This window comes from Vidua chalybeata, chromosome 14 (genome assembly GCF_026979565.1).
Source record: "Vidua chalybeata isolate OUT-0048 chromosome 14, bVidCha1 merged haplotype, whole genome shotgun sequence".
Classification (NCBI taxonomy): domain Eukaryota; kingdom Metazoa; phylum Chordata; class Aves; order Passeriformes; family Viduidae; genus Vidua; species Vidua chalybeata.
The window spans coordinates 3,583,128-3,608,319 of NC_071543.1; the positions used below are offsets into that span (position 1 = coordinate 3,583,128).

The 25,192-nt window shown below is 48.6% G+C and overlaps 1 protein-coding gene across 5 annotated transcripts in view; it reads right to left on the reverse strand.

The window, feature by feature from the left end:
* Positions 1–25,192, reverse strand: part of ARHGEF9 (Cdc42 guanine nucleotide exchange factor 9) — a 189,710-nt gene that overhangs the window by 131,349 nt on the left and 33,169 nt on the right. For 4 of the 5 annotated variants that reach the window (XM_053955504.1, XM_053955503.1, XM_053955501.1 and 1 more), the window contains one exon: positions 23,436–23,545. The exons of the other annotated variant lie outside the window; for it this stretch is intronic. In XM_053955504.1, coding sequence (XP_053811479.1) covers positions 23,436–23,545 — 110 coding nt within the window. The remainder of the gene's footprint in view (positions 1–23,435; positions 23,546–25,192) is intronic. 5 annotated transcript variants of the gene reach the window in all.

Consider the following 25,192-nt stretch of genomic DNA (forward strand, 5'->3'; position numbering starts at 1 on the left):
AAGCTGATACACTGCTGGGTTTGGGCCTTCTCCAAGTTAGATAAGGAAGGAAGAACCTCTGGCCAGCTCAAGTGGCTCTCCCTAACTCACCTCACCTGTGTTCCTGACCACACTGCAGGCCCAGGTGGGGAGCAATGGGGTGAAACTCTCTGCATTTCCCTCACTGCAAATCCCCAGAGGGTTCAGGGAACTGAACAAGCATTTGCAGATTTTCTGCTACCCAAAGAGACAAAACTGGGTTTGACCCAAAGCCCAGCAGCCCACACAGCTGCAGTGGGACCCTGAGCTCCAGTGTAATCTCTCGGCTACCAGGTGTGTTTGGTTCCTGCCATCCCATTTTCCTCATTTCTGGTCCCACCACACTGTCCTGAACATGGGATCCCTGGGATGAAATGACTGCTACCCTTTCTGTACACCCGCTTCTTTAATTTTTAAACTATAAATCAGCTGATGGTTCAGTGTTCACTCTTGTTTCACCTTGGCCAGGAGAAGGAAAGACCCAACTCCACAACAAATGGAAATGAAGTGAGTTAACTCCTGCCTTGCAAAAATCCCTGCTACAACTAGGTTAGAGCATCAAAAACCACGAGTTAAATTTCCTCCTGAATGTTTCATTTTCAAGGAGCTAGATAACAGTAGGCAACTACATAATTGCATAATTTGGTTCAATTTTCATGACTGCATTCTGCCTTTTTGGGCCACCACCAGGCCTGGCTTTAATGCTTTGCAAATTACACAGAAATAGTCATACAGTGTACTGAACTACTAAAGGACTTTATTTCCCTCTTTCTCAGAAACACAAGTTGGACTTGATGAACCTGGAGGTTTTTTCTGACCTGAATGATTCCATGAAAGGCTTGACACATTGTGGCCTTGTTAAGCCCATCTTGAATGTGCCTGCTTGGATGACTGTAATTACAGGAATTTAGGAGGGTGCTTTGTTTTATCAGCTAAAAAAACAGGGAGCTAGAGGAAATGGAAAATGAAGCACCACTAGACACAAAGAAGTTTTCCAGGAACCACATGAGAGAGTGTGAGGAATTGCTGTTTGTGGAAAGGGATGACGTTAACAATGACAAAAACAGTCAATAACCAAAGGACATCCAACAGGGGTACAAGGAAGATTTGGGGATCCCATTAGATGGGAGGTGTGTTCTTGGCTTGGCATTCAGGCAGGATCTGTCCCCTTGTCTGCAGAGCCCAGCTCTATCTTATAGCCATGGCTCTGCTCCATCCTATACCCTTAGCCATATCCTATAGCCATAGCCCTGCTCCATCCTATACCCATAACCATATCCTATATCTATGGCCCTGCTCCATCCTATATCCATAACCATATCCTATATCTACGGCCCTGCTCCATCCTATATCCATAACCATATCCTATATCCATGACCCTGCTCCATCCTATACCCTTAGCCATATCCTATATCCATGGCCCTGCTCCATCCTATACCCTTAGCCATATCCTATACCCATAACCATATCCTATATCCATGGCCCTGCTCGGTCCTATATCCATAACCATATCCTATATCCATGGCCCTGCTCTGTCCTATATCCATGCACAGGGAGCCAGCAGAGGAAGTTCTACCACACTGTGAGCAAGATGGGCTCAACTTCACAGCACATTCTGAATTTCTCAGTGCTGTGTCCCTCATTCCCCCAAAAGCAGCCAAGGAAGGCAACACCCCACAGCAGAACGTGGACATCACCCCCCAAAAACCCCCCAGGAAGCACAGCAGCAGCTTCCAGTGCTTCAGTGTTTATTTATGGAGAGTAACAGCACACCAGCTCTGGGATGCTGCCCTGACCTCAGGAACAGCAGAGGCTACACAGGCAGTGCTGGCATTTGGGGAAAGGCACCTTTGTTCAGGAACACAAGCCTGGTTTCACTCATTTTTGTATTCCTGCAAACTGCACAATTCTGCAGTGGAAGGATGTGGATTTTCCCAGATGGGCCCCAAAACTCAAAATCCACCCCCTGGCCCAATTCCTGCATAACCCTCCCATGCAGACAGGGAACATCTGCCTGCACAGGTCTAGGAGCTAATCACTATTACACAAGAAAGGAGCTTTCTGGGTGGATTTTTCCCTTGCTGATTTGGACAGCTGAGAGCAATGACAGCTTGTCACTGCTGCATTCTCCCTGCAACGGGAGCAGGCCTGGGAATCCCACAAGAGATGCGTGGCTCTGATCCTGTGATGAGTGTCTGATTTGGATCAGTAATCAGCGAGGTACCTCAGTGCCCTGGTGCCCATCACTCCTCCAGTCAACTCTCTGCATCTATCAGCAGCATCTGCTGCTAATAAATAAGGAGAAGCCAAGCTACCAGCTCGCTGCTATTTTTGGATGAGAAGATTGTTTTGAAAGCAGAGGAAATTTCCAGCCTTCACAAAGGCCTTTCACCTTCTTTATGTGGGAAACTACCTGCTGCACATTCCCACCAGGCATACACTCACATACAGAGTCTTTAAATTACCTGAAATGCTATTAGCTTCATTTCCAAATCAGAAGCTGCCAGAGGGAGAAAAGAGGTTCTAAATTAACATTAGCCACAAGTGGGACATAAACCCCACTCAGTGCTGCCGAGCTGGTGAGAGACAGATGAGCCATCAGCTGGTGGTGCAGAAGGGCACTGAGCAGTGAAGGAAAATCCCTTTTCCCATGCCACTGGAGCTGGGGGAGCGAAGCCACACACTCTGGGATGTGGGCAACAAGAGCCTGCTCAGCTCCTGCCCTGCTAGTCCTGTGGAAATTGTGAGCTCAGATAACAAGCAGCACTAAGGGTAAAAAAAAAATGCTATCTGCTGTCCTTATGGACTGATTTGCAAGAAAACAGGGAGCTCTCTTACCCCTCCAAGGTGCTCCACAGCCCAGTGCCAAACCACCACTTCTGCCACACTCCTTGGGGTCAAAAAATAATAGTGGCTGCAGGTTGGAGCTGAAGGCAGGCAGAGGGATCTCTCCTGTGATGAACACAGCACCGTGCCTTGTGGTACATCTAGTCCTGACACTTTTGTCTGACTAATCCATGAAAGATATCAAGGGCCTCTAGCAAACCCACAGATCTTCAGTAATTCTCTGCCTCACAATCAAAATCTCAGTCTGGTTATTTGAGTCTTTTACCAGCACAGGGTGTTCCCAGCAGAGTTCTGCCAGCATCCAACTCTGCCTGGGGGTCTCAGGGTACGACAGGTTTTGAAGCCTGGCTCAAGCCATGGATCCTCTAAAACTCCTGTATTTCCCAAGTGCTGAATTTTAATTCCTTTCTCTCAAGTGTGGCCAGTCTGCATGAACTTGATGTGAACAAAACCCGAGGCAGGGAAGCACAGGACTGAGATACACGAGCCAAACCCAACACAACAACTCCAGCCCAAAGGCCACTGTGGAGAAAGAACCCCAAACTAACACATTCCTTTTATTTCCACTCAAAACAAAGATGCCATTTTCCCCCTCAGTGTTGTAATTTGGGGGTAGGTCCTGAGGGCTGACTCAGGACTCGCGAATGCTTCAGGCTGGCAGTGCTGCAGGGATGGGGGAACCACCTTGAAATGTCCTTTTTCTCAACTCTGCAGAGTATTCCTGCAACCAGTGAGCTGCAGAGCTGCAGGAGCAGCAAGGGACCACCCCAGAGGGGTCTCCAGTGACATTTTGCTGCTCCCCCTCACTCAAACCATCCCACCCACTCCAGTGCCCCCCTTTCCCTCCCTCCTCCTGCCTTTGCCGCAGCAGTACAATCCAGAGTCCTGAATATTCACCCTATTCCAAAACCATCCAGGCTGTGATTAGGGACTGAAACATGCGTCACTGGATCTGCACATCAAAGCCCTCGCAGCCACAGCATCCGCAGGGATGGAGAGGGAAGGAGCACAGCAGAGGTGACACAGGCTCTGCTTTGGCGTAGGGGGAGCTCCCCACTGAGAATTTTGTCAGACTGTATTTAAAGATCTGGGATGCTGCAGTTCCTCCAAGCTTCCAGAATTCCTGCTCAGCACAAAACTGGCTCCACCAGCCCTCCTCCCTCTCCGTGCAGCCCTGCTCAGTATCCAAAGTGTCAGCCTGAGACTGATGTCAGGCTGAAATCTACTGGCAGAAGTGGCTGGTTTTGCAGTTTTTGTTTTTCCACTTAAGACTCTGTTATGCACAGCAATTTGAATATTGCAATAGCTCAGATAACAGAAAGGGATGCCTTCAGTCTGTGCTGAAAGGGGACTGTCAGAAAAGAGAAGCCCAGCTCTTCCAAATGCCCCGAGATGCTCAGATCTTTTTTGGTTTCCCTCATCAGCCAAGTGCCTTTTCCCCCCGGCCCTGCTTCCCACTCCTTTGATATGATCACCAAAATAAATAAATAACTTGGTCTTTGGGTACTAATTTCACCAGCAGACACTCTCTGAACAACCCTTGCAGTCCCTTTATGCAGAAAAGGTGCTGGAGTTGTCTCTTCCCTGATCCTGGTGCCACCCTCCCCAAAGCCTCTGTTGCCAGACGCATGCAGCTGTTTGTTTCATTTTCTCCAGATCTTTCCAGCTGCTGGGCTGTCCATAACGGCCATGCCTGAGCAGGCAGTTCAATTCCAGGTGCCTCACCTCATGCTATCCAGCCAAATTAGCTTGTAGAGCCCCTAAAAAATTTCCACGGAGAGAAGCACAGGGCAACGGATAACTCCAAGATGAATTTAAGCTGCTCATTATTTAGACTCACTTCTCTTGGTTATTGTTTAGAGATCCCTCTAAGGCAGCACAGGGAGCACAGTTCATCAACCACAGCCTGAAACGATTCACCTGAGGCACCAGCTCCTGGAGCCTGGCAAATTTCCAGGGCTTGAGGGGTGCCCAGCAAACCTCTACTTTCCTACAGAGGGAGGGAAGGCTGGGGTAACAGTGAAGGATAAAGTTTTAGGCTGTGACCTCTCTTTGAAACAATACACTAATTGTCAATCCGTTATCTCCTCATTCTCAGCTCAGTTATCTAGGAGTGCCCTGAACCCCTGGGTGAAGAATCCCGCTATCCACGAGTCCACGAGGAGCCCATCTTCCTTCTGTGCAAATACTGAGATGCTGCAACTCCAGGCTGAACAACCCATCCCACCTTCTTCAGACTCCTGCAGGACCATCTCACCCACACATCCCGCTGGATTTGGTGGATCTGCAGCAGCTGTGCAGAGGTGATGGGGCTGCCCTGCCCTGCCTGAGCTGCCAGGAGAACAATTCCAGCCCCCAAATTCCAGTGAAAGCCTTCCCAGGGTGTGCTGACAATTAGTTTCCTTACATAAGCAAGCAGCACAGTGTGAGCTGCACACAGTAGTTAATGCTGCCTAAACCACGAGCCAGATTTCCCTTTGGGGACTGAGATTTATTCTTTAATGAACACACAACTACAGGTATTCATGTGGACACACAATCAGGGATCAGAGAAGGAGTGTGCACATGCCTTAATCAGCACTTCAGTCTGTTTTCTAATATTTTGTAGATTTTTCCAATCCTTTCCACAGCTCCAACAAAGAATAACCCATTAGCTGAATTCAAAAATAAACCCCAAGCTATAAATAATCAAGTCAGACATGCAGGATTCTGTAAGCTCCTATTTTCACCCTTCAAGAAAACAGGAAAGACAAGGAGAAAAGGTGGAGTTAGATTGATTTTTTTTTTTTTAACAGCATATTGCTGTAACAACAGATAAGAGATCTACAGAAATCCTGTGCAGTGTCAGGATCCCAAACCCCACACTGGGAAAGCCTGGAGTGATGTCTGACAGAGGAAGCCTGGAACTCCAGGCTTGCAGCAGGAAAGCCACAGCACACAGATTTCCTCAAGCATCTTTTCCAGGCCTGGAAGGAGCTGTGGAAGTGCAGAGTGCTGTGAGTGGAACAATGGCAGAGAGGGGAGTAAAGAGAAGAAATTCAAGAAAATCCAGCACTAAAACACTGCTGTGATCACCTGGTTCCCCACTCTGCCAAGCCTGCAGAAATAGGGGATTATTTCCCCACCTGAACAATTCCCTCACTCCCAACACTCTGGCAGGCCCCAGAGACTGAAGCCACAGCCCTCCAGCCCCTCAGCAAGAGGCCACGGAGCCCTGGAGGATGCCTGGGTGCCCTCCTCACAGGAAAACATCTCCATGACCAGCATGGATGGACCCATTTGGAGGGGTGGGATTTGCTCACCTGCAGCTCCACGAGGCTGCAGGGCATGCTCAGCACCTCTCCTCCTCAAAAGGGCTGCAGGCTTCCTGGCCTGACCCTTTGCAGGTCTCCATGATCAATACATTGTAGGACACCTTAAAAACCTCAGCACTTTCCTCCCAAATCCACTCCTATCCCTGTTTCTTAATTACAATTTCTTAGTTGCCAGCCTCATTTTAAAAATTACGGTTCTCATCATATTCAGGCATAACTGGTTTTGTTTACAAATGGAGCAAAGAAATGGTATAAATTATGCTGAAGAAAACCCTTTGGCATTTTAACAGGCATTGTAAAGAACCAATTTCAGAACAGTGTCTCATAATGGATGTCTCCATGGATACCTCTTTGTCAGCACCTCATTAGATAAGAGACACCTAAGAGTTCTCCTGCATCTCAGAAGGTACCTCAAAAACACTAATTATGCAAATCTCCATCCTCTTAACTGATGGATACTTGGAAGTTCAGGTGACAAAGTGGATAAGCTGAGCCCCAGCAGGAAAGGATGGAAATATATTTCATTTAGACTCTTCTTCTTTATGATTGCTGATGCTTCAACAATTACTGGGGCCACAAAATTGCTTCCCTCACACTTCTCCTTTTCCCCTTAACAGCAAGGAAACAGAAAGGAGGAGACAAATGGAGATTCCAGGAGTAGTGTGAGGGACACCTGTGGTGTTTGAAAGGAGGAGAGGCTGTGTGGCAGACCCAGCAGGATTCCATGATTTTTGACTGAGCAGTGACTGCACCCACCTAAAATAACATATTTCTGGTTTATGTGTTAGCAAACACCAGTGGATTTAATTATACCAAAACTGGCTCCCTTATGACCCATCTTTGTTATTAGTCCTTTACCTGAGGCTGTGTGAGCAGAAATATTTTGAGTTTTTCTAATGACAATTCCTTGTGTTTCCATACTAGCTTGCCAAAGAATCCCCAGAACTGTGAAAAGCACTTTATTTATCCCTGAACTGCAGCCACCTCAGCAATGCAAGGTGGCAGCTCTAATACAATACAGCAATCTGGGCATGAGAGGAAGTTTTCCCAACCTGTGATGAGAAGGCAAAAGAAAAATTGCTTACAGCTTGTTTTTCATCACTGAGACCTTCAGCACAGTCCTCCCACCCCAGGCAGTGCCTTTGGGACGCTGCCATGCAGACACAGGGGCTGCTCTTCACAAGCACAGAAAACACAGAAGCTTTCGTGCTCTGAATGTGCTGAAAACAGATTTTTTTTTTTTTTTTTTTTTTTTTTTTTTTTTTTTTTTTTTTTTTTTTTTTTTTGTCAGACCTTGAGGCTGGAGCCACAGAGTCAGGGACCCTACAGTAAACACTGATGTCCTGCAGCTTGAGGAGAGCTCAGGGGAGGTGCAGGCACTGCTCAAACACAGGAAGGAAACACTGCAATTTACAGAGAGCATTTGGAAGTCTCCAACGCTGCTCATTCTTTAAAGGGCATACTTATGCAAACCTTGAATTTTGAGCATTTTTTTCTCCCAGCTGCTTTCTCTAGGAATCCTTCTCAGAGACCACACCCTTGTTGTGCATGAGAAAGGAGATGCATCCACTCCTGACAAAAGCTTCTTCATGTAAAGAAGATCTCTCAGAGATTCTGGGCTCCCACCTGTGCTTCCCTCTCCCAAGAGCAGCAAAGCAGGGCTCCAGCTCCAGCCAAGCACCACTGAACTGTGACTCCCTGAAGATTCAGTGGCACAATTACGCTGTGGGAGCTATTTTCAGCTGAGCAGCTCCTTCTCAGCAGGTGTGAGGGAGGTGAGTGCCTGGGGTTAACCAAAGCCAGGTTCTCCAGATTGAATGTGACCTCAGAAATGCCAAGGCCTGAATAAAAGGGCTCATAACCTCCAGAGAGGGCAGGAGTGGAGAGCAGGTAATTCATTTCCTCCACGACCTGCAGGAAAACATCAGGCTTTTCTGAGTTTCATTTGCCTCCTGAGCCTCACAGGAATGATGGCTTAGAGTCACTGGGGTGAAAAGCTCTGTGAGAGCAGCCGTGCCAGCCACCCTCTGTGGATACTTCTGGGAGGTGACATCCTTTCTGTCACAGGACTGCTTTTTATTCTCCATTAATTTCCTCAATGACTGCAGCTTTCAGAATACATTGCTTAAGACAAAGACCTGCTTGAATATTAATGCTATCGAAAAATAATGGCAGTTGAAAGTATGTCCTTGATCATGTCTAGACACGAGCAGCTATAATGGATTTCTAGGATCAGGGTAGTAGATATAAATAGATTAATATTATTCGAAAACCTGCAACGTCTCTATGCATTAGCCAGAGAGGTATGATCCTAGAGCCCTTCATGAATATCTGTCATCTAATGAAGAGTGAAGAAATTGTTCCTTGTGAAGGTGGTCAGGTGCTGGGACAGAGCTCCCAGAGCAGCTGTGGCTGCCCCTGGATACCTGAAGTGTCCAAGGCCAGGTTGGACAAGGCTTGGAGCAGCCTAGGGCAGTGGAAGGTGTCCCTGGAATATTTAAGGTCCCTTCCAGCCCAAACCATTCTGGGATTCTATGGAGAAAATGGGCAAGGGGTGCTGGGGAGTTGCTCAGAGTCCACTCCTGCTCTGGCAAAGGCAGTGACAGACACCATCAGAACCAACAACAGAACTGAAGCTCAGTAAACTTTAAAGATGAGGAAATGGCATCCAAAGAACGCAGGCAAAGAGCCCTTCCATCCTCTGAGTCACAGAGGAACCTCACTGCTCAAGTCAAATCAGTGGCCAAGAAAACCCAATGTGAAGTCAGACCTGGGTCTGATGCCCATGGCTGTGCTTCAGGACCCTCACAGGCAGCAAGTGAATTCCTGACTCTGAACTCCAAAGAAATTCTTCTTCCCATCCTGTGACAGCCCAGCCAAGGCATGAGCTGAGCTCCCCCAGTGCCAGTGGAGGCTGCTGTGCCCAGAGCCCCTGGGAATGCCCAGTGTAGGTCTATGGACAGCACAGAGCCAAAGGGATTCAGCTCCATCTGCATCCAACCTAGTGAGGGCAGGAATAGCATCCAAACTTTGTGTGATTGCTGTTTCTTGTGCTCTCTCCCAGGTAGATTTGATTGAGGGACTCACACAGTGGGACTGCAATGTTGTCCCTACAGACCATCCCTCCTTCTTCCCTTGGGAAGGGGGAATGTGACCCCCATGAATGGGCCCCAAACTCCTCCTCACCATGCTCAGAGTGATCCCTGCATCGAGCTCAGTATGCTAACCCTGCAAACTCCCCTTTCACTGAGACACAGCCTCCATCAGGAACTGGCAGATCTTTTTGGGAAGGCTCAGCTGGCTTTGAGCCATGGGCCAAAGCAACACTTGTTCTCCACCATGGTTTGAGTCTCTGTACTGCTGAGTATCCCAAATGTTCACTGAACAGCAGCAAAAACAAGGAATCTCACCCAGACCTGGCTGCTGAGCAGCAAAACCACTCAGGAGCCCAGGATCCTTTCCTGTGCTTCAGCCAGGTCCCATTCCCACCACTCCTGTCCACAGGTTTGTCTCAGCACAGAAATGCTCATCTGGACCCAGAACTGGCTGGTAAAAGCAGCAGAGTGCTGGCTCAAGAAGCATTCACACTTAGCCAGGGTTCAGCAACACGAAGACCACAGTTGGCAAGAAAAAGGAAAAAATGAGAAAGGAAGGAAAAAAAAATGAAAGCACAGGAGCAGGTTCATCGATGAGTTAAGGCTGTTTTAGGTATAAGCCTGGGGGAATTAGTTTAACAGTCCATTTCAGCTTCTTTTTCCCATTTTCTTTTGCACCAACTTGCATCTCTCTCCTGTCAGACTTTGATGGCTTTATGTAACTGTTTAAAAATTGAACAAGCTTCTTAACTTAGGTTTAGAGGAACACACTTTTCTGCTTCTCTGTCTCGAATGCACATTAAGAATAAAGATTTCTGGAGAAAACAAGACCTTTTCCATGCTCTGACATCAGCCACTGGAGTACACAAAGCCAAGTCCTTCAGGAGTGGATATTTTGTAAATTCTGTTCCAGCACAAGCTGGCACATCTGTAGCCCCAGTGTGTTTTACAACTGGTAGCTGGAGAGGAAAACTCATGCCAGAGAAAATGCACAGGTTACCCATCCCAGCAGCACCCTGCAGTGGGGGGGGAATCCTAGAAAGCAAGAATGAGGGAATAAACCCAAAACCTTGTCAGGGAAGCATGGCAGCCACAACCCTGAGCGGCACAAGGGGTTTGCCCCTTTGAGAAACAGCCTCTGACATGCTGCTGTTGTGAGAATCATTTTCCTTTTTTTTATTAACCTTAATACAAGCTGAAAATATTTCTGCTCTGTGTGACGGGATGTAAAACCTTGAGAAGAGCCTTCCTCAAGGCTCAAAACCAGAGGTAAATAGCCCCCACCTTTTTCTGCGTGTTTGCATTTCCTAATTATACCAATTTCTAAGCCAGAACTGTATTTATTGATGCTTCAGCTTGGCAATGCTGATGGAAGAGGCTTTCAGGAAAGCCAGTAAAGATATTCAATGTCAAGATTTGTAATCAAAACTCTTTTTTTTCTCATGTTTTATCTGTTAGAAAGTGTTTATGTTTGCAGTGTGGGCTCTTGAGGGCAAACGCTGCTTCTTGCTGTTTGCTCAAGCTCAGAACAACAGCCCCAGCCCCAAATGGTACCACAAGCTTTGCCCAGCCCAACACACAGCAAGGACATCTCTCCATGGGCTGTTCTGCCCCCAGGCTGGAGCAAAACCACAGGCCAGGCCAGCAAAAGGCACCAGGCATGGAATTAGCCCAGCTCCAGTTATGGGGACAATGGAAAAGTGCACCTGGTTCATGGGATCTCAGCCTGGGTCAGGCTGGAAGGGACCCCAGAGGCCTCTGGTCCCACTCCCTGCTCCAGCAGGGCCATCCTAGAGCACAGGATTGCTCTGGAATATCCCCAGCGAGGGAAATTCCAGCAGGGCCATCCCAGAGCACAGGATTGCTCTGGAATATCCCCAGGGAAGGAAATGCTCTGGGCAGTCAGGGTTCTACCACCTGCACAGGGAAGAATTTCTTCCTCATACCCAGGTGGAACTCGCTGGATCACTCCCTGCCCGTTCCTCTGGTGCCATTGCTGGGCCCTGCTCTGAGCCCTCCCTGCACACAGGGACAGACTGATACAATTCCCTTCTGCCTCTTTCCGAGGCCAGCTCTGCTCCTGGCCATCCTCTGCTCCCAGAGCATCCTGCAGCAGCCTCTTCCTGCTGCTGGGCACAGTGATCCCAGCCAGCAGGGCTAGAGTTCACCTCCCAGCAGTGCTGGGCTTCCCTCAAGTCACCCAAAATTCCCAAGGGACACGGCTGCCTCGAGCAGCACAACCCCAAGGACACAAACCAGATGAAACATCTTGTACCCAGCCACTCTCAGTGTGAGAAACTGGGATGAGTGGAGGCTGTGCTGTGCTGCCCCTGCCAGGGATGGGAATGCCCAAGTACAGCACAAGTTGGGAGTTTTCCTGTGTCACACATTGAGTCAGCAAAATTAGATTAAAAAACAGCCCCATTTGCTGTGATTATCTGCTGTTTGTGGGGATCTAACCCAGCCCTGCCCACACCCAGCATGCTGCAGGGTGGGCTGGCAAACACCAAAAATGAGCTGCTAAAGAGTCTGCCAGCCACCAGCGCTGTGCTGCTTCCCCCTCTGCTGCTTTCCTGCCACTTCCCACACCAAGCTTCCACATCCCCTCAAGGATGCTCGGTCCTGCCAGGACCCTGCTCCTCTGGGCTCAGCCCTGACAGGACCCTGCTTCCCTGGGCTCAGCCCTGACAGGACCCTGCTCCCCAGGGCACATCCTTGACAGGACCCTACTCCCCAGGGCACATCCCTGACAGGACCCTGCTTCCCTGGGCTCAGCCCTGACAGGACCCTGCTCTCCACGTTGGCATAGGCAGTTGCAAACTGGAGCAAAACATTCCCCTTCCAGATCAGAGTTTGAAACTGCAAAATCCTGCCCGCAGCCCCCACTCCTTACCCATCCCACACAACTCCCCGAGGGATCAGTGTCCCTGGGACCCCAGCAGAGGTGCCCAGAGCTGCAGGACACTATAAAGCCACATGGGAGGCAGCTCCTGTGGCACCCCAGCATTCCCTGGTCCCCCCTCATCAGCAGCAGCCCCATGGTGCCTCCAGCAGTTCTGCTCACTGCCCTGTGCCAAGGCAGAGTTACCCAACTTCTGACCTACTTCTGCCTTGTGCTTCTCCCCCTCCCCGCTCCTGCCCTCAGTCCCCAATTAAATCTGTGTGAGATTTCCCCAATTATCCCCTTCCTGCTAATAGATGTGGAAAGAGGATGCCATAACAATGTATTCCCCTGGCACTGGTTCAAAATACATCTCTGAATTAATGTTGAGGTGTGCAGGATGTAGGAACACTTTAATTAAACAGAAATGTATAAGAACCAGCAGTTAGGTTTAAGAACGCTGATCTTTTGCTGCCACCACAACACTTCATCTCAGCCATGCACTGAGAATCCTCGTGCTCCTCTTTAATTGACAGGCCAATAAATCAGCACTAATCTCCCCTCTCTGTGTAGCTGTGCATGCTGATGTGCAGCTATTTTGGAATTCAGCAACATTCCACTGGCACAACCTAAATAGCAACGTGCACGGAAGTCCTGCATGGAAAACACTCCAGGCAAACCTTGAAACCTCTAACAAAACTTGGAGGGGAGAACTGAGCAATAAAAACCCATGTTTGGGAATTCTGGCAGGAGTAAAGCTTTGTATACACCTTTGGACAGAGGAGGAGCAGGAATAGAGAATCCCAGCTGAAGCCATTAAGATGCTGTGATAGGCACTTGCAGTTCTGGATGAATACAGAGATAATTTGAACACCATTTCTAATTGAGACAAAAACTGTCTGTGAAGAATAGGGAATGAGCCTGGGAATCACTCTGCCCATTACAGGAGGCATCAAGCCTCTGCTCAACTTTATAGCACCCTTCTGCCTCATCCCAGCAAAGTATTGGGAGATAAGAAATTGCAAGTCTCCATAAAAAGGAGGCTTTAATCCAATGGAAGCTACATCTGCACACCTACAGCTGCATTTTCCATAGCCAAGCTCCTGCTTTATCTCCTCCCCTGGCCCAAAACCATCTCCTAACAGCTCGATAACAAACTGCAATTAACCACATCACTGCAAAGGGAGCTTCCTTCTGTACCATCAGGATGCTGATGGTACAGAAGGAAGACACAAGATTATTTTAAGCCTGGTGGAGAGGAACTTGCAGCACTGTAAAGGAAGCCAGACTCCAGCCCTGCTGCAAACACCCAGAAAACTCCCAGGCAGCAAATCCCTGAGTACACAGCAAACAGCCACTGGGGTGATCTTGAAATTATTTAGGCCACTGCAGTGCTGGATGAGGCTGAAATGAAAGGAGATGAAGACTTAAGCCCAGGCAGCATCTCTGCATGAGATGTGAAGCCAGCCCCCAGAGCTCTCTCAGAATCCCAGGGGGAACACAGCAAGGACCAGGTTTTCCCTGTGCTGGAAATGGCCTGAGCAGAGGAAGTAAAGGGAACAATTTTAACTTTCCCTCAGTATTTCTTCATGGTCTGAGTGGGACCTGGGTGTTAAAATGACCAACACCCCTGGGACCAGAGTGCCATGTCTCAAACCCTCAGTCCCCTTCATCTGTAAGGAAGGGAATAACTCCTATCCCACTGAAACTACAAACAGCAACACTCTGCTTGTCTCTGGAAAATACACTCTGCTCTAAACATGAGAGGCTCTAAACAAAAAGCTGCAGCTTCCCCTCTTGCCTCCCTCCCAGTTTGCTCTGTGTACACCAAAGGCCTTCGTTTCCACCTTACTGCACATGTACTGAAGCTATTTTTGGCCAAGAGTGACGTGGCTTTGTTTGCATAACTGGGTTCCCACCTCATGATCTGCCGCTCTAATAGTTTGCAAAATAATAGCTGGAAAATGTCTAATTCCAAATAAGTGCCTGCAAAGTTCAGTTTGCCTTTATCTTAAGTCCAAAATAAAGGAAAAGAAAAAAAAACCCAAAAAAACCAAACAGGAAACAAGCCTTCCTGCAGCATCACTTATAAAATGCTTCAGCAAGATGTAATACAAATTATTTAGTGATGACCAGCTGGGATGTGGGGATTTAATTCTGCTTCTGCTTTGGATGAGGGTATCAAACCAGAAAAGACAAGCCCAAAGTCACACAGGAAGAAAACCATTTTACACAGTGGGGCCGTAACAATTCACGTCAACTCAAAATATCATCTGCAGGAAATGCAAACTTATCACTGATGGCTAAAAACAAAAGCACAGCTCAAAATAGCAGCATTTCAGATGAGGCAAGTACATCGTTGGACTATTCTCAACTGTCAGAACTGAGCTGCAATCACAGATCTCTCTTGAGGAATATTTGGTATTTGTCCAGTATTAAAAATAAAATGTGAGATATCTTAGAAAAGGAAGAGATGGCTCAAATAAAGAATGGATGGAAATAAATCCTGCGTACAGAAGGATCCAACTGGTTCTTCTTGTCCAAGTCCCAACTCCTGGCAAAAGAGGGACAAAATCCATTTCTGCAGGAATTTTGTCACTGAAAAACACTGTAAAGGTGGGATGAACACTGTCCTAGCCTGCACAGCCAACTGAGCCAGGGGAATTGGCCATTTTTGTTTTAGCACAGGATGTTTTGAAGGTACCAGGCTCTTCCTTCACTCCCAGGATGGTGCTGCCCAAACAAGAACTCCACATTTGGGCAGGATTATTGCTCAGGTCCACTTGGGACATCTCCCTTCACTGTCCCCCCCTCAGCCACCCCTCCATCCAACAAGGCTTGAGGTATTTCAGCTCCCACTTCCCACACTCCCTGGCTCCAGGGAAGTCAAAGTGCAATGACTGTGTGGAGTCCAAGGCCATGGTTAATGAGGGGAGGTCAACCCTCACAAAGCCTGGCCACAGTGAAGGGCAGGGACAGAGGCTGGGAGCTCTCCCTCTTCGTTTCTAGGCAGGAATTTCTCACTGCACAAATCCCTGAGCTGCCAGGGATGGGAGGAGGGTCTAGAAACATCTTTCTTAGCCAGCACTGGAAGGACAGCATTGTGTTGTGCTGTATTCCGGCAGGGAATCACAGAGCAAGCACCAGGCAAACACCTGGCAGCAGACGGTGCAGCAGCTCTGACGGCAACAAAATGCCAAACAAATGTTCACAGAGCTCTGCTTTGGTGTCTCAACCATTCCATGGGGTCACTGTGGGGTAGAAGCCCCCCAGTGTCAAGCCCAGGCCTGTCCTAGGGAATCTCCAGAGCTGCTGGAGCCAGCAGGGACAAACACAGCTCCCTGCTCCCAAGGCAAAGGCAATCCCCCAGCACAGCTGCTGCCAGCACTGCCTGTGCCACTGATGCCTCAGGTTTCAGCTTTTATATTTTTCACATTCTGTGCTGCTTTAGTGTGTGGGTCTGGGCTTCATATGAGGGGATGGTGAGCTCTCTTCACAGAGCAGGGAGACAAAACAATTCCTTCTCCAACTGGGGACCAAGGACAACTGAACCAAAATCCAAGCCCAAAACCACAAACAACAGTAGACCAAAGAGAGAAAAACAAGAAAAATCTTCATGAGCTAGAGCTGTAATTAGACAACTAACTCCAATATACTAATAGACCAAAACTTACAAAAGTGTGAGACCCCATGAGTGGTCATGCATTTTGTGACCATTTTGGGTTCACCTGGGGTGTAGCCCTGGCTGGGCTCTTGTGCTGCCCAAGGTGGATCTATTGAAGCCTCCTAATAAATCCCTACTTTATTATTTAACTCCCTCTAGTCTCTGTTCTAAGTCAGCCTTCAAAAAGGCATCACCAGTCCAGAACACACAGCATAGCCAGGGCCCCCCATGGCATCACTGCCACCAGAAGGCTCCAAACACTTCCATTTACCTTTGTCTCTTTGTTTTCCTGCTTGCTGGAGGATTTCTCCTGAATGCAGCCTGCTCAGGTGCCTGGAAGACAGCTGCAGCAAAGCAGGCCTGGCCCTGCTTGCACTGTGCTGCTCCCTGTTCAACTCAGTCCCCTCCCAGCACCATGGTGACACTGATTTGACACAGCCCCTGCCACATCTGAGCACCTCAGACACACCAAGTACCCTCACAGCACAGCAGGTCCCCTCTGAAAGACAGCCAAATCCCTTCCTGACTGCAGTGGGATATGTTTGTTTCTCCAGGCAATGTTAAACCCATCTCAAAATCTGGAAACATGTCAAGAGGCAGAGCTAAGGAGCACCCACCATACAAAGCCCTGCTTTTAGGTGAAGTCCTTGCATGAAGAGAAGTGGAAAGGGAGTCATCCCACAGGGACTCAACCCTCTTGGAGCTGCTTCCTGGGCATCCCATGCCAGCTGCAGCTTGCAGCAGCCCCTTGCTGGTTTGCAGCAATTGTTCTGCTTCCCAGATGACACACAGCATCCCTGGGGACAGCCCCGCAGGGGACATCAGCACAAGGAGTGCCAGTAAGGTGGGACAAAGACAACACTGGCTGAGCTCAGAGATTTGCAGGAAAAACAGATTCATCTGGGAAGCAAGCTGTGCCCAAGCAGCTCTCCACACTCAGAGGTTAACCCCACTGCTGAGGGCAAGAGTGGTCCAAGGCCAGTGGCCAAAGGCCCTCCAAAAGTCCCCACTGGCCACAACCTCTGTGCTGTGTCTCTACTGCTTCACAGTGATGCAATCCCTGCAGCCTTCCACCCCCCAAAGGATGCTCCCTGCATGTGCTGCTGCACAGTCTGGCTTGGTCCTGGGTGGCAAATGGGATTTCACACTGGGACCAGCAGCACTGCAGCCTGTTGTTATTCCATCTCCTTCCAGTGCAATCCCTGAACCTATCACAGCAGAGCTACCATGAAATGTCTATTCTTGTCCAGAAAAGACTGATCTCTCAATGTTTTTAGACAACAGGATAATATATTTCCCTAGATATTAGAGACTGAAAGAGATTTATTAGGGGAATTATTCTCTATATTCTGTGCAGTCCATTATGAGATGAAGCTTTCCCTGCTCCACCGAGGAGCTCAGTGCAGGCCATGTGACTGCACTGATAGAATACCCAAGTCCCCTCTGCAGCCTCGTATCCTGTTCATTTCATACTCCTCCAAGTACAAGCACAGTGTTGGGTCAATATCCCAGTTCAAATCACATGTGAATACCTCCATAATTCTGCAGGACAAAACCAGGGACAAAATTAGACCATTTATATCCTACTTTTGGAACTACAGACAGCTTGTTACCAAATCCACTTCAGCTTCTTGAATGCCAAGGGCAGAGCAAAAGTCAGAGCAGCAGCAGTTCCCCTGTGAGCCCAAATTTTCAGGTGCCACCACCTCAGAAGTGTGGGCAGGTGCTCTGAATTTGGGGTTTATGGACACACACCCCCTGCAAACTGCAGGAGGATCATCCCATTTGAGCAGCTGGGGTGAACAGCAAAGGGGATGGTCCCAGATGTTCCTCCCAGGTCATCAACAGAACCAAACCAGTGCTCTGGACACTGTGGGATCACAGAGCTCCTCACAGGAGCAGGATGGTGCTCCTGCCTCTCCAGGATCCCAAGGGAATTGCCCTGGGCTATGTCAGGCTGGTGATGCAGTGAAGCACCCAGAGCTCACCTCAGAGTCCAGGCAGCCACACACAACCACTCCCCACCATCCTCTGTGACCTTCTGGGTGTATCCACCCACCTTGTGGCTCCAGCAGCACTTCTGGGATGCATGTCAAACCTGATGCATCTCAGAATCAAATCTCAGCAGCTGCAGAAGACATTTTGGAGCTTTGACCTGTGCTTTTGCCTGAACTTCCCAAATTTAGCTCCTTTTCAGCTAAACACTGGTGACACCACGGTGGCCTTGAATCACGAGCACAGCCAGGGCTTCAGAAGCCCTACAAAAGCATTTGTTCCAATATTTACTCAGGGATTTTTCATGCTACACCTACCACGGCCTTTAGTTTATTTGGAACATAGTGCACTGGGGAAGGGCAAACCACAGAGTCTATGCTGCTGCCAAGCAAAATGTCATTAAGGTTTTAGCAATGCAACACAAATTGAGTTTACATTAAAGCTTCTTTTGTATAAACCATATCCCAGAGTGAAACACAGTGACAGAGCTGAGTAATGAGTTGAAGCAGAGCAATCAAGGTGGAACTACTGAGCAATAGGAAAAAGGAGCCATTCCAAAGTGCTATTTAAAGTTAGGTTGAGAGCTCCATTTGAAGTACAGAAGTGATAATGTACAGTCACCAGTGCACACATTGAATGCCATGTAGGATGCAGTACCTACCACCTGCAGCTGCACAGAGACACCCCGAGGTTCAATGGCACTATAAAAACCATCATGAACTGGAAGCTGAGATTCTTCTTAATATGGACTTATACATAACTGCTGAAGAGATGAGGAGCCTGGAACTTCAAATCTCTCTTGTGCTCCCCAGCACATAAACCCACAACTCAAAGGTGACCATTTGTCATTTTAAACCTCTCCTTCCTGCAAGACTCAGAGTCACTGAAGCCCTGCTTGTCCCCAGGAGTGCTGGGAAACACCTGGCTCATGGCACTGTTGGAGCAACACCCAAGCCACCAATGCCCCCCCAGCCCTGCTCTACACAAAACCAAGGCACTTCTGAATGTTTTCCTGAATACCCAGAGCGTGATGAGGTTGGAAATACCACTCATTTCTAGTTCCAGGCTTCCTAATGTGTGCTTTGCACTGCTCCTCATGCCAGTCCCTGGGGAGGGAGCCCAGAGCAGAGCCACTCATGCAAGAGGGATGCAAATGGGCTCAGGGCTGACCTGCAGTTCACACTCAGCTCTGCCCAGCTCCCAGACCCAGCAGATCAGGCGCTGAAAAGGCTGCAGTGCTGCAGCCAGGGGTGCAGGGACCCTGCCTGGGCACTCCTCACACAGACAGATGGGGCTGGATCACAGCACTGCAATATTCTGAAACTCAGTCCCTTTTTCCCCCTCGAATGAGCAAGCCAGTCTTGAATTATTTGTACAACAGCACACAGGGTTTTTCAGAACTTGCAAAAAACATTTATAAATTGCTAAATATATTAAAATTAAAAAAACTCCATAAAGACTTCAGAGCACTGCTAAGTAGAGCAATAGAATAGGTTTATCAAGATATAAAGCAGCCCTCCCCAAAATATATGGCTCAGATATACCCTACCAGCAGAAATACTCAATGTTTAAGATGAGGGAAGAGAGATTCAATGAAGATTTGTTTTCCTGGCAGCCCTCCATACGTGCACATAAACCTCTTGTAGCACCACACTTATATTTAAACTAATTAGCACCAGGAAAGCCTCGGGACTGTGCTTTTCTCCCAGCCTTTTCCCAGGGCCACAGGGGCTCCAAAATCTGGCTGTGATCACATCCCACTCATGTCCCAGGATGCTGCAGCCCAGGAGCCGCAGCACAACCCCCTTCCTGCTCAAGTACACAGGGCAGGACACTTGGCAAAGGGAAAAAAGTCCCCCTCTGCCCAAACTGCCCACTCAGCACTATGTGAGAGGATAAAAATAGCAGGCAGGAGAGCTGGCCCTGAATATCAAGCAGCATTCTCACCCAAATCAACTTCCCCTTCACTCTGTTCTCCTGCAGGCTGCACGTTGCCTGAATTTCCTATTCCTCATAAACACAGCCAGTGGGGATTTAGCTCTGGGGAACTGCAGACTGGCACATCCACCATCATTGCTCTGGCAACCCCCCCACCAGGCTCTGAAAAGAGCTCCTAACTTCCAGAGGAGAAAGGACAGGCTGGGGGGGTGGGTTTTGTGAATATTCAACACCTCTGCACAGCAGGTTTGCCTATTATTAGTATAGGGGATGTCAAAGAAGCTCGTCTCATGCAAAGTTTCCAGTCTAGCTAATTAACAGTGGCATCCTCCAGCATATAAATTTGGGCTTTAGTCCCTTGTACACAAGCACACAGGGCAGGAAGGGAGGGAAGGAGCAGAGGACAGGAATGGCTGCAGTCATCTTTAAAGGCTGGAAATGAAAACTCTCAGGTAAGACAGAGAGAATTAGCACACATTGAGAGGAGGCTTCCCATGTCAGGAAGGGCTGAATCTCCCTTCTTTTAAAAAAAGATTGCACGTGGCACTCGGTGCCGTGGTTTAGTTGAGGTGGTGTTAGGGCATGGGTTGGACTCATGATCTTAAAGGTCTCTTCTAATCTAAGGGTTCTGTCATTCCTCCTGGAGCATATCCCCAGAACATCTGTCTGGAAAAAGCTGAGATGATTTTGACTGGGCAACTAACAAGAAGCAAAAAGTTCCCTCACAAGGGGCAGCAGAGGCCAGTGATTTGGGTCAGGATGGGACTGTCACCCTCTGCTTCTGACATCCAGACCACCAAACACCTCCCAGCACCTCTGTGGGGCTGCAGAAGGGAACTCACTGCTCCCCTTGCTCCAAGGATCAGGCATATCCCAGCTGGCAGGACCTGCCTGAGGGTAAATCAGAGGCAGGAGAAGCACTGAGGGTCCTGTCAGGGCAGTCTTTCAGGGCACTCTGTGATCTCTGCTGCAGCAAAGCCTGCAGTTCAGGGCACCCTGAGGTCTCCTGCAAGTTGGTCTTGATTGTGCCAAACTGCTCCCATAAAAGCAAAGGCTCTAAGGGACCTCAGTGTTAAACCAAAATGCTCTGCACTTAAACTGCTTCAACACACAGTTTTCTCCAGGCTGAAGAGTGTACTCTGGAAAAAAAAATTAAAGATTGAAAATTTTTAGAAGTCTGAGCTTATTTATTTTTACTTGCTTCTTAAATTAGAAGAGAAATAAAAAAAAATGTTGTATGGCTCCACATGTACTTCAGTTTCTTATTCCCACCTCCAAAGTGGAACAATAACCGTATCTACTCCATAAAAAACTTCTCCAGCTTGTGTCCAGATTTCAGGCAATCTTTCTTGGAAGGATAAATCTCTCCTTTCTGCACTGCTCTGCCACCTCACTGGTGTCAGCTGTCAATGAAAGCACCTGACCAGAGACACCCAGGCCCACAAATCTTGCCCCAGATTTATACATCTTGCCAGAGCAGAAACTTCTTTCTGGCCAAGAGGTGATGTGCAGCCCTGTAGATCTTCACTGAGCTTGGGGCAGAGGTGGCAGATGAGTTTTCCAGCACTGCTGTTGTGAGGCACATTTCTGTATCCTGCTCCTGCAGCACTTGCACAGCACCCCTGATTTATAAACCAAAGGTTTCAGAGCTGCCTGCTTGCCATGATTTAAAAACAAGCTGAACAGACCTCCCCAAACACAATTCTCTGCCTCAGGAGGGCACAGGTCTTTGGCATGGCCATGTCTGAGCCAAACAGCACCCACAGATCTCTGGGGTCATGAGCAGCTCACTTCCCTTCCCAGCTCATCCTTCCCAGCTATCAGCACAGGAGAAGCAGTTTCTTAGCTAACCTTTCCCAAACTTCAGCAGGGTGCTTGGTTTGCGGAGGTTTCCGTTTTCCACAGTTTCTCTAAGGGTCTCTGATGTAATCTGGGCTCTGTTTGCTATCTGAAACAGGCCTGGCTTTATCAGGATGTTCAGGGCACAGATAACTCAGGAGCAATTTTGTGTCAAAACAGCACCTTGGCTTCCAGGAGGGCTTCCAGGACAGCTATGAAAGCTGCAAAGGCGCTTAATAAAGTGATTAACTAAGGTGTAATGAAGTGATTAATTAAGGACCAAATACATCCATGCACTGGTCAGTACTAGACCCTGAGCATGGACACAGCTCATGGATAACACACTGAGACATTCCAAGGCAGAGCTTGCACACTGCACAACAGGGTATTTCACTGCTCTGCAGTCACCTGCCTTTATCCTGGCCCCAAGGACAAACAGCTTTATTGGATATGGATCATTTCATCTTCCAGGAAAACTTTGTTCAAAGCTTTTCTGAAGATGTTCAGCTTGTCTGAAACCAGAACAGCTTTCCTGAGTTGAAAGGAGCAGTTCATGTCTTGGCAGCGAGGTAGGACCCAAAGGGAAGGAAAAGAAAAAGAAGAGCTGAACTCCTTGTCTATCTCTCCTTTGTACCTCAGCCCACAAAAACTCAGCAAAGAAAACAGAAGTGATGCAAGATGGAATTCCAGAAAGTCACAAGCGACCAAAAATGCAGCAGTCCATCCCTGGACATGTTCCCTGGAAAGCAACACCCAACACAAGGAGGGTGGAGAAGTCAGCATCACTCACTGCCAACTTACTGTGATGGAAAAGCACACACAGAGGCCAGGGACCTCCTGGATATCGCATTTCAGGAAGGCAGATCATCAAATATCAAAGGGGAAGGGAATACAATAAATGTCTGGTAAGGAAAGACAGCAGTGGGGCGGGAAAGAGCCACAGAGACACAAGAGAAGGTCAGTTCCCCTCTCTACTCCAGCAGGGAAATTCCTGCCTCTCAGACCATCCTTTGTTCCTGTGCCCTACAGGAACAACAAGGGCTAAACCTCTTTTGCCATACCCATGGAAAACTCTGCCTGCATCACAGTGCAGGCTGGGAAATCTGTTGGGTTTGGGATAATCCGTATCTGTTGGGTACGGTGAAACCAGACTCGTGAGCACTACAAATCCAAAACGAGACCATGAAATAACCAAGGCTTCCAGACTTGAAACAGAGAACAGCAAAAAAAAAAAAAAAACAACCCCTCAGCCAAGCAAGGAAATATATCAGACAAATTATACCATTTTTGCCATATTTTCTGAATTTTTCACAGAGAAAAACATGACTGTTCCCAGGCCAACAACAGCTTTTACTTCTCCTACTAGAAGCATCATTCACAAAAAAAGAACCAAGTGGATTGTGCCTATATTTGCAGAACACTTTGGGAAAGAAGCAGTGACATGAATTTGTCACTGAGATGGTGCTGGGAGCTGCACCAAACCCAAAGGACACAGGGCTAAAAAAGGAAGGAGAAAAAAATAAACCCATCAAAACCACAGAGCAGATCTGAAGGCAATGTGAAACGTCACAATTCCCTCCACCTGCAAGGAGCACTGAGCCACAGGCACAGGAGGCCCAGTGACAGTCCAACAGCCTCTGCTATACATTGAAGGGACACTGATTTGGGGAAAAGACAATGCACCTGAGCTTTTATTGCTACAATACCAAACCAAAAAAATCCCGTCTCTGGTTGAAGGACCCAGGGACTGAGGAAGCCGTTAGTCAAGCATATTGTTATAAACACAAAGCCCAATGCAGGCAAATCCCAGCCCTGAAGCAGGCACATTCCACACAGCTCCTTACCCGACTGATCTGCAGCTTCTCAGCTCCAGGCTTGAAGAGGTTCCATCGACGGCCACCGTTCCTGCAGTTCCCGCGCACCTTCAGGGTCTTTGAAGCCTGCTCGTTCTCAGCTGCCAGGAGAAAATCCACGGGAACAAAAAAATAAAAAGGAATGACAAAAGATAAATGCTGTGCTTTAGCTCAGGCTGGGGGCGGAGGCTGTTCTTTTAAATGAAAGAAACAAAATTGTTTGCAAGAGACTCATTCAACCTCTCCTTTAGAAAAAGAGAGCACAGAGTATATTTAGGTGCTTTATTCAGTGCTCTTGGGATACAAGAGAAACAGTGCAGCTTGGATACTACAAAAAGGCAGAGCCGGGAGCCACATCCCAACGTGGGGTCAGCCCAACTGGGTGTGGAGCCAGGATGCTCTGCCAGGAGCTCCAGGAGCAGGAGACCCTCATCAACCTGCACCAGTGTGCACAGGGCAGCAGCGCCCTGGGTCCCAGCTGCTCCAGCAGTAGCACCTGCAGCAATCCCAGCTGCACACTCACCATGCTCCACAGGACGCCAGGCCTTGGAAAAGAAACAGCCCCTCCAATTTACACACAAAACAGAAATGGGTAAGGCCATAAAAGCTGTTTTTTTAAGGAAATGGGCTGGTTCGCACCCCCAGCATTTCAGGCCAAGCCCTCACGGATGCAGTTCTGCTCTTGCTTTGAGCGATACCACTCACACCAGACCCCAGCCTGACCTTGCAGATGGCACTACCCAGGCACAAAGCAGCTTGTGAAAAAGAGGCAAATGAGTTCTACTTTTCCAATCAACCGAAATTTTCAGCTCCACATCCTATCTCTCTGTTTTTGGGGTGAAGCTGCCATTATGTATGAGACCAGAGCTTTCCCTCCCACATTTGGCAAGCTTGGATTTTAATCCCTTCTTCCATTAGGCTCTTCACATTGCCTGGGCTGGAGGAAAGGAAACAGAGCTGAGCACCACTGGTGCCCCCAGAGCAGCTGCTAGCACAGGTACATGTGATCCAGGCAGTGCACACATGTGGTACATGCATCCCCACAGGTGTTCCCAGCACCTGAAGGCTTCTCATCCCAGTCATAGAGCAACGATCTACAGAAAACAGCCACGTTCTGGAATTCTTCCCTAAAAGATGCACAACGCTCAATTTCTATCTCCTAACATACCTCTCACCAGGCAGAGGTTTCAGACTGTGTCAGTCCTGAGGGGTTTGAGACCAGAATAAATGGTTCCAGGCTTTGGGAGAGTGGAGACCCCCAAACCAAACAAGTGGGGCTCTGCCCTGCCCAGGCCAGAGTGCAGCAGGGCTGGGATGCTGCTGCAGGCTGGCTGGGCAGCCATCCTGGTTTTCTTCCAGCGTTGTTGGGAGAGAGATTGCACTGAGACCTATTTCCTCAATGCTGATGCAGGCAGCCTGCTGCTATTTTTAGCAGCCCACATTTCACTTTGGAGACTCTTGGAGAGGCAGGCTGCAGCACGGTGCTGGTTCCAGCAGGAGGAGGCGATGGATGGAGCAGCGCTGGGAGCGGTGTGCAAACAGGGAATGCTCACTCTGAGGGGCCGTGTGACCCCCCCTGTGCTGGGAAGCACTGCACCCCAGCAGCAGAGCCATCAATTAACAGCACAGGCAGATAATTGGCCTTGTCCTCCCCAGTTCTTCTGAACCCTGATGTGCTGCCACCATCCATCAGCTGCCCGCATCCCTGGAGTGCTCCTGAGCGATGCCAGCACAACCTGGCAGCGCTT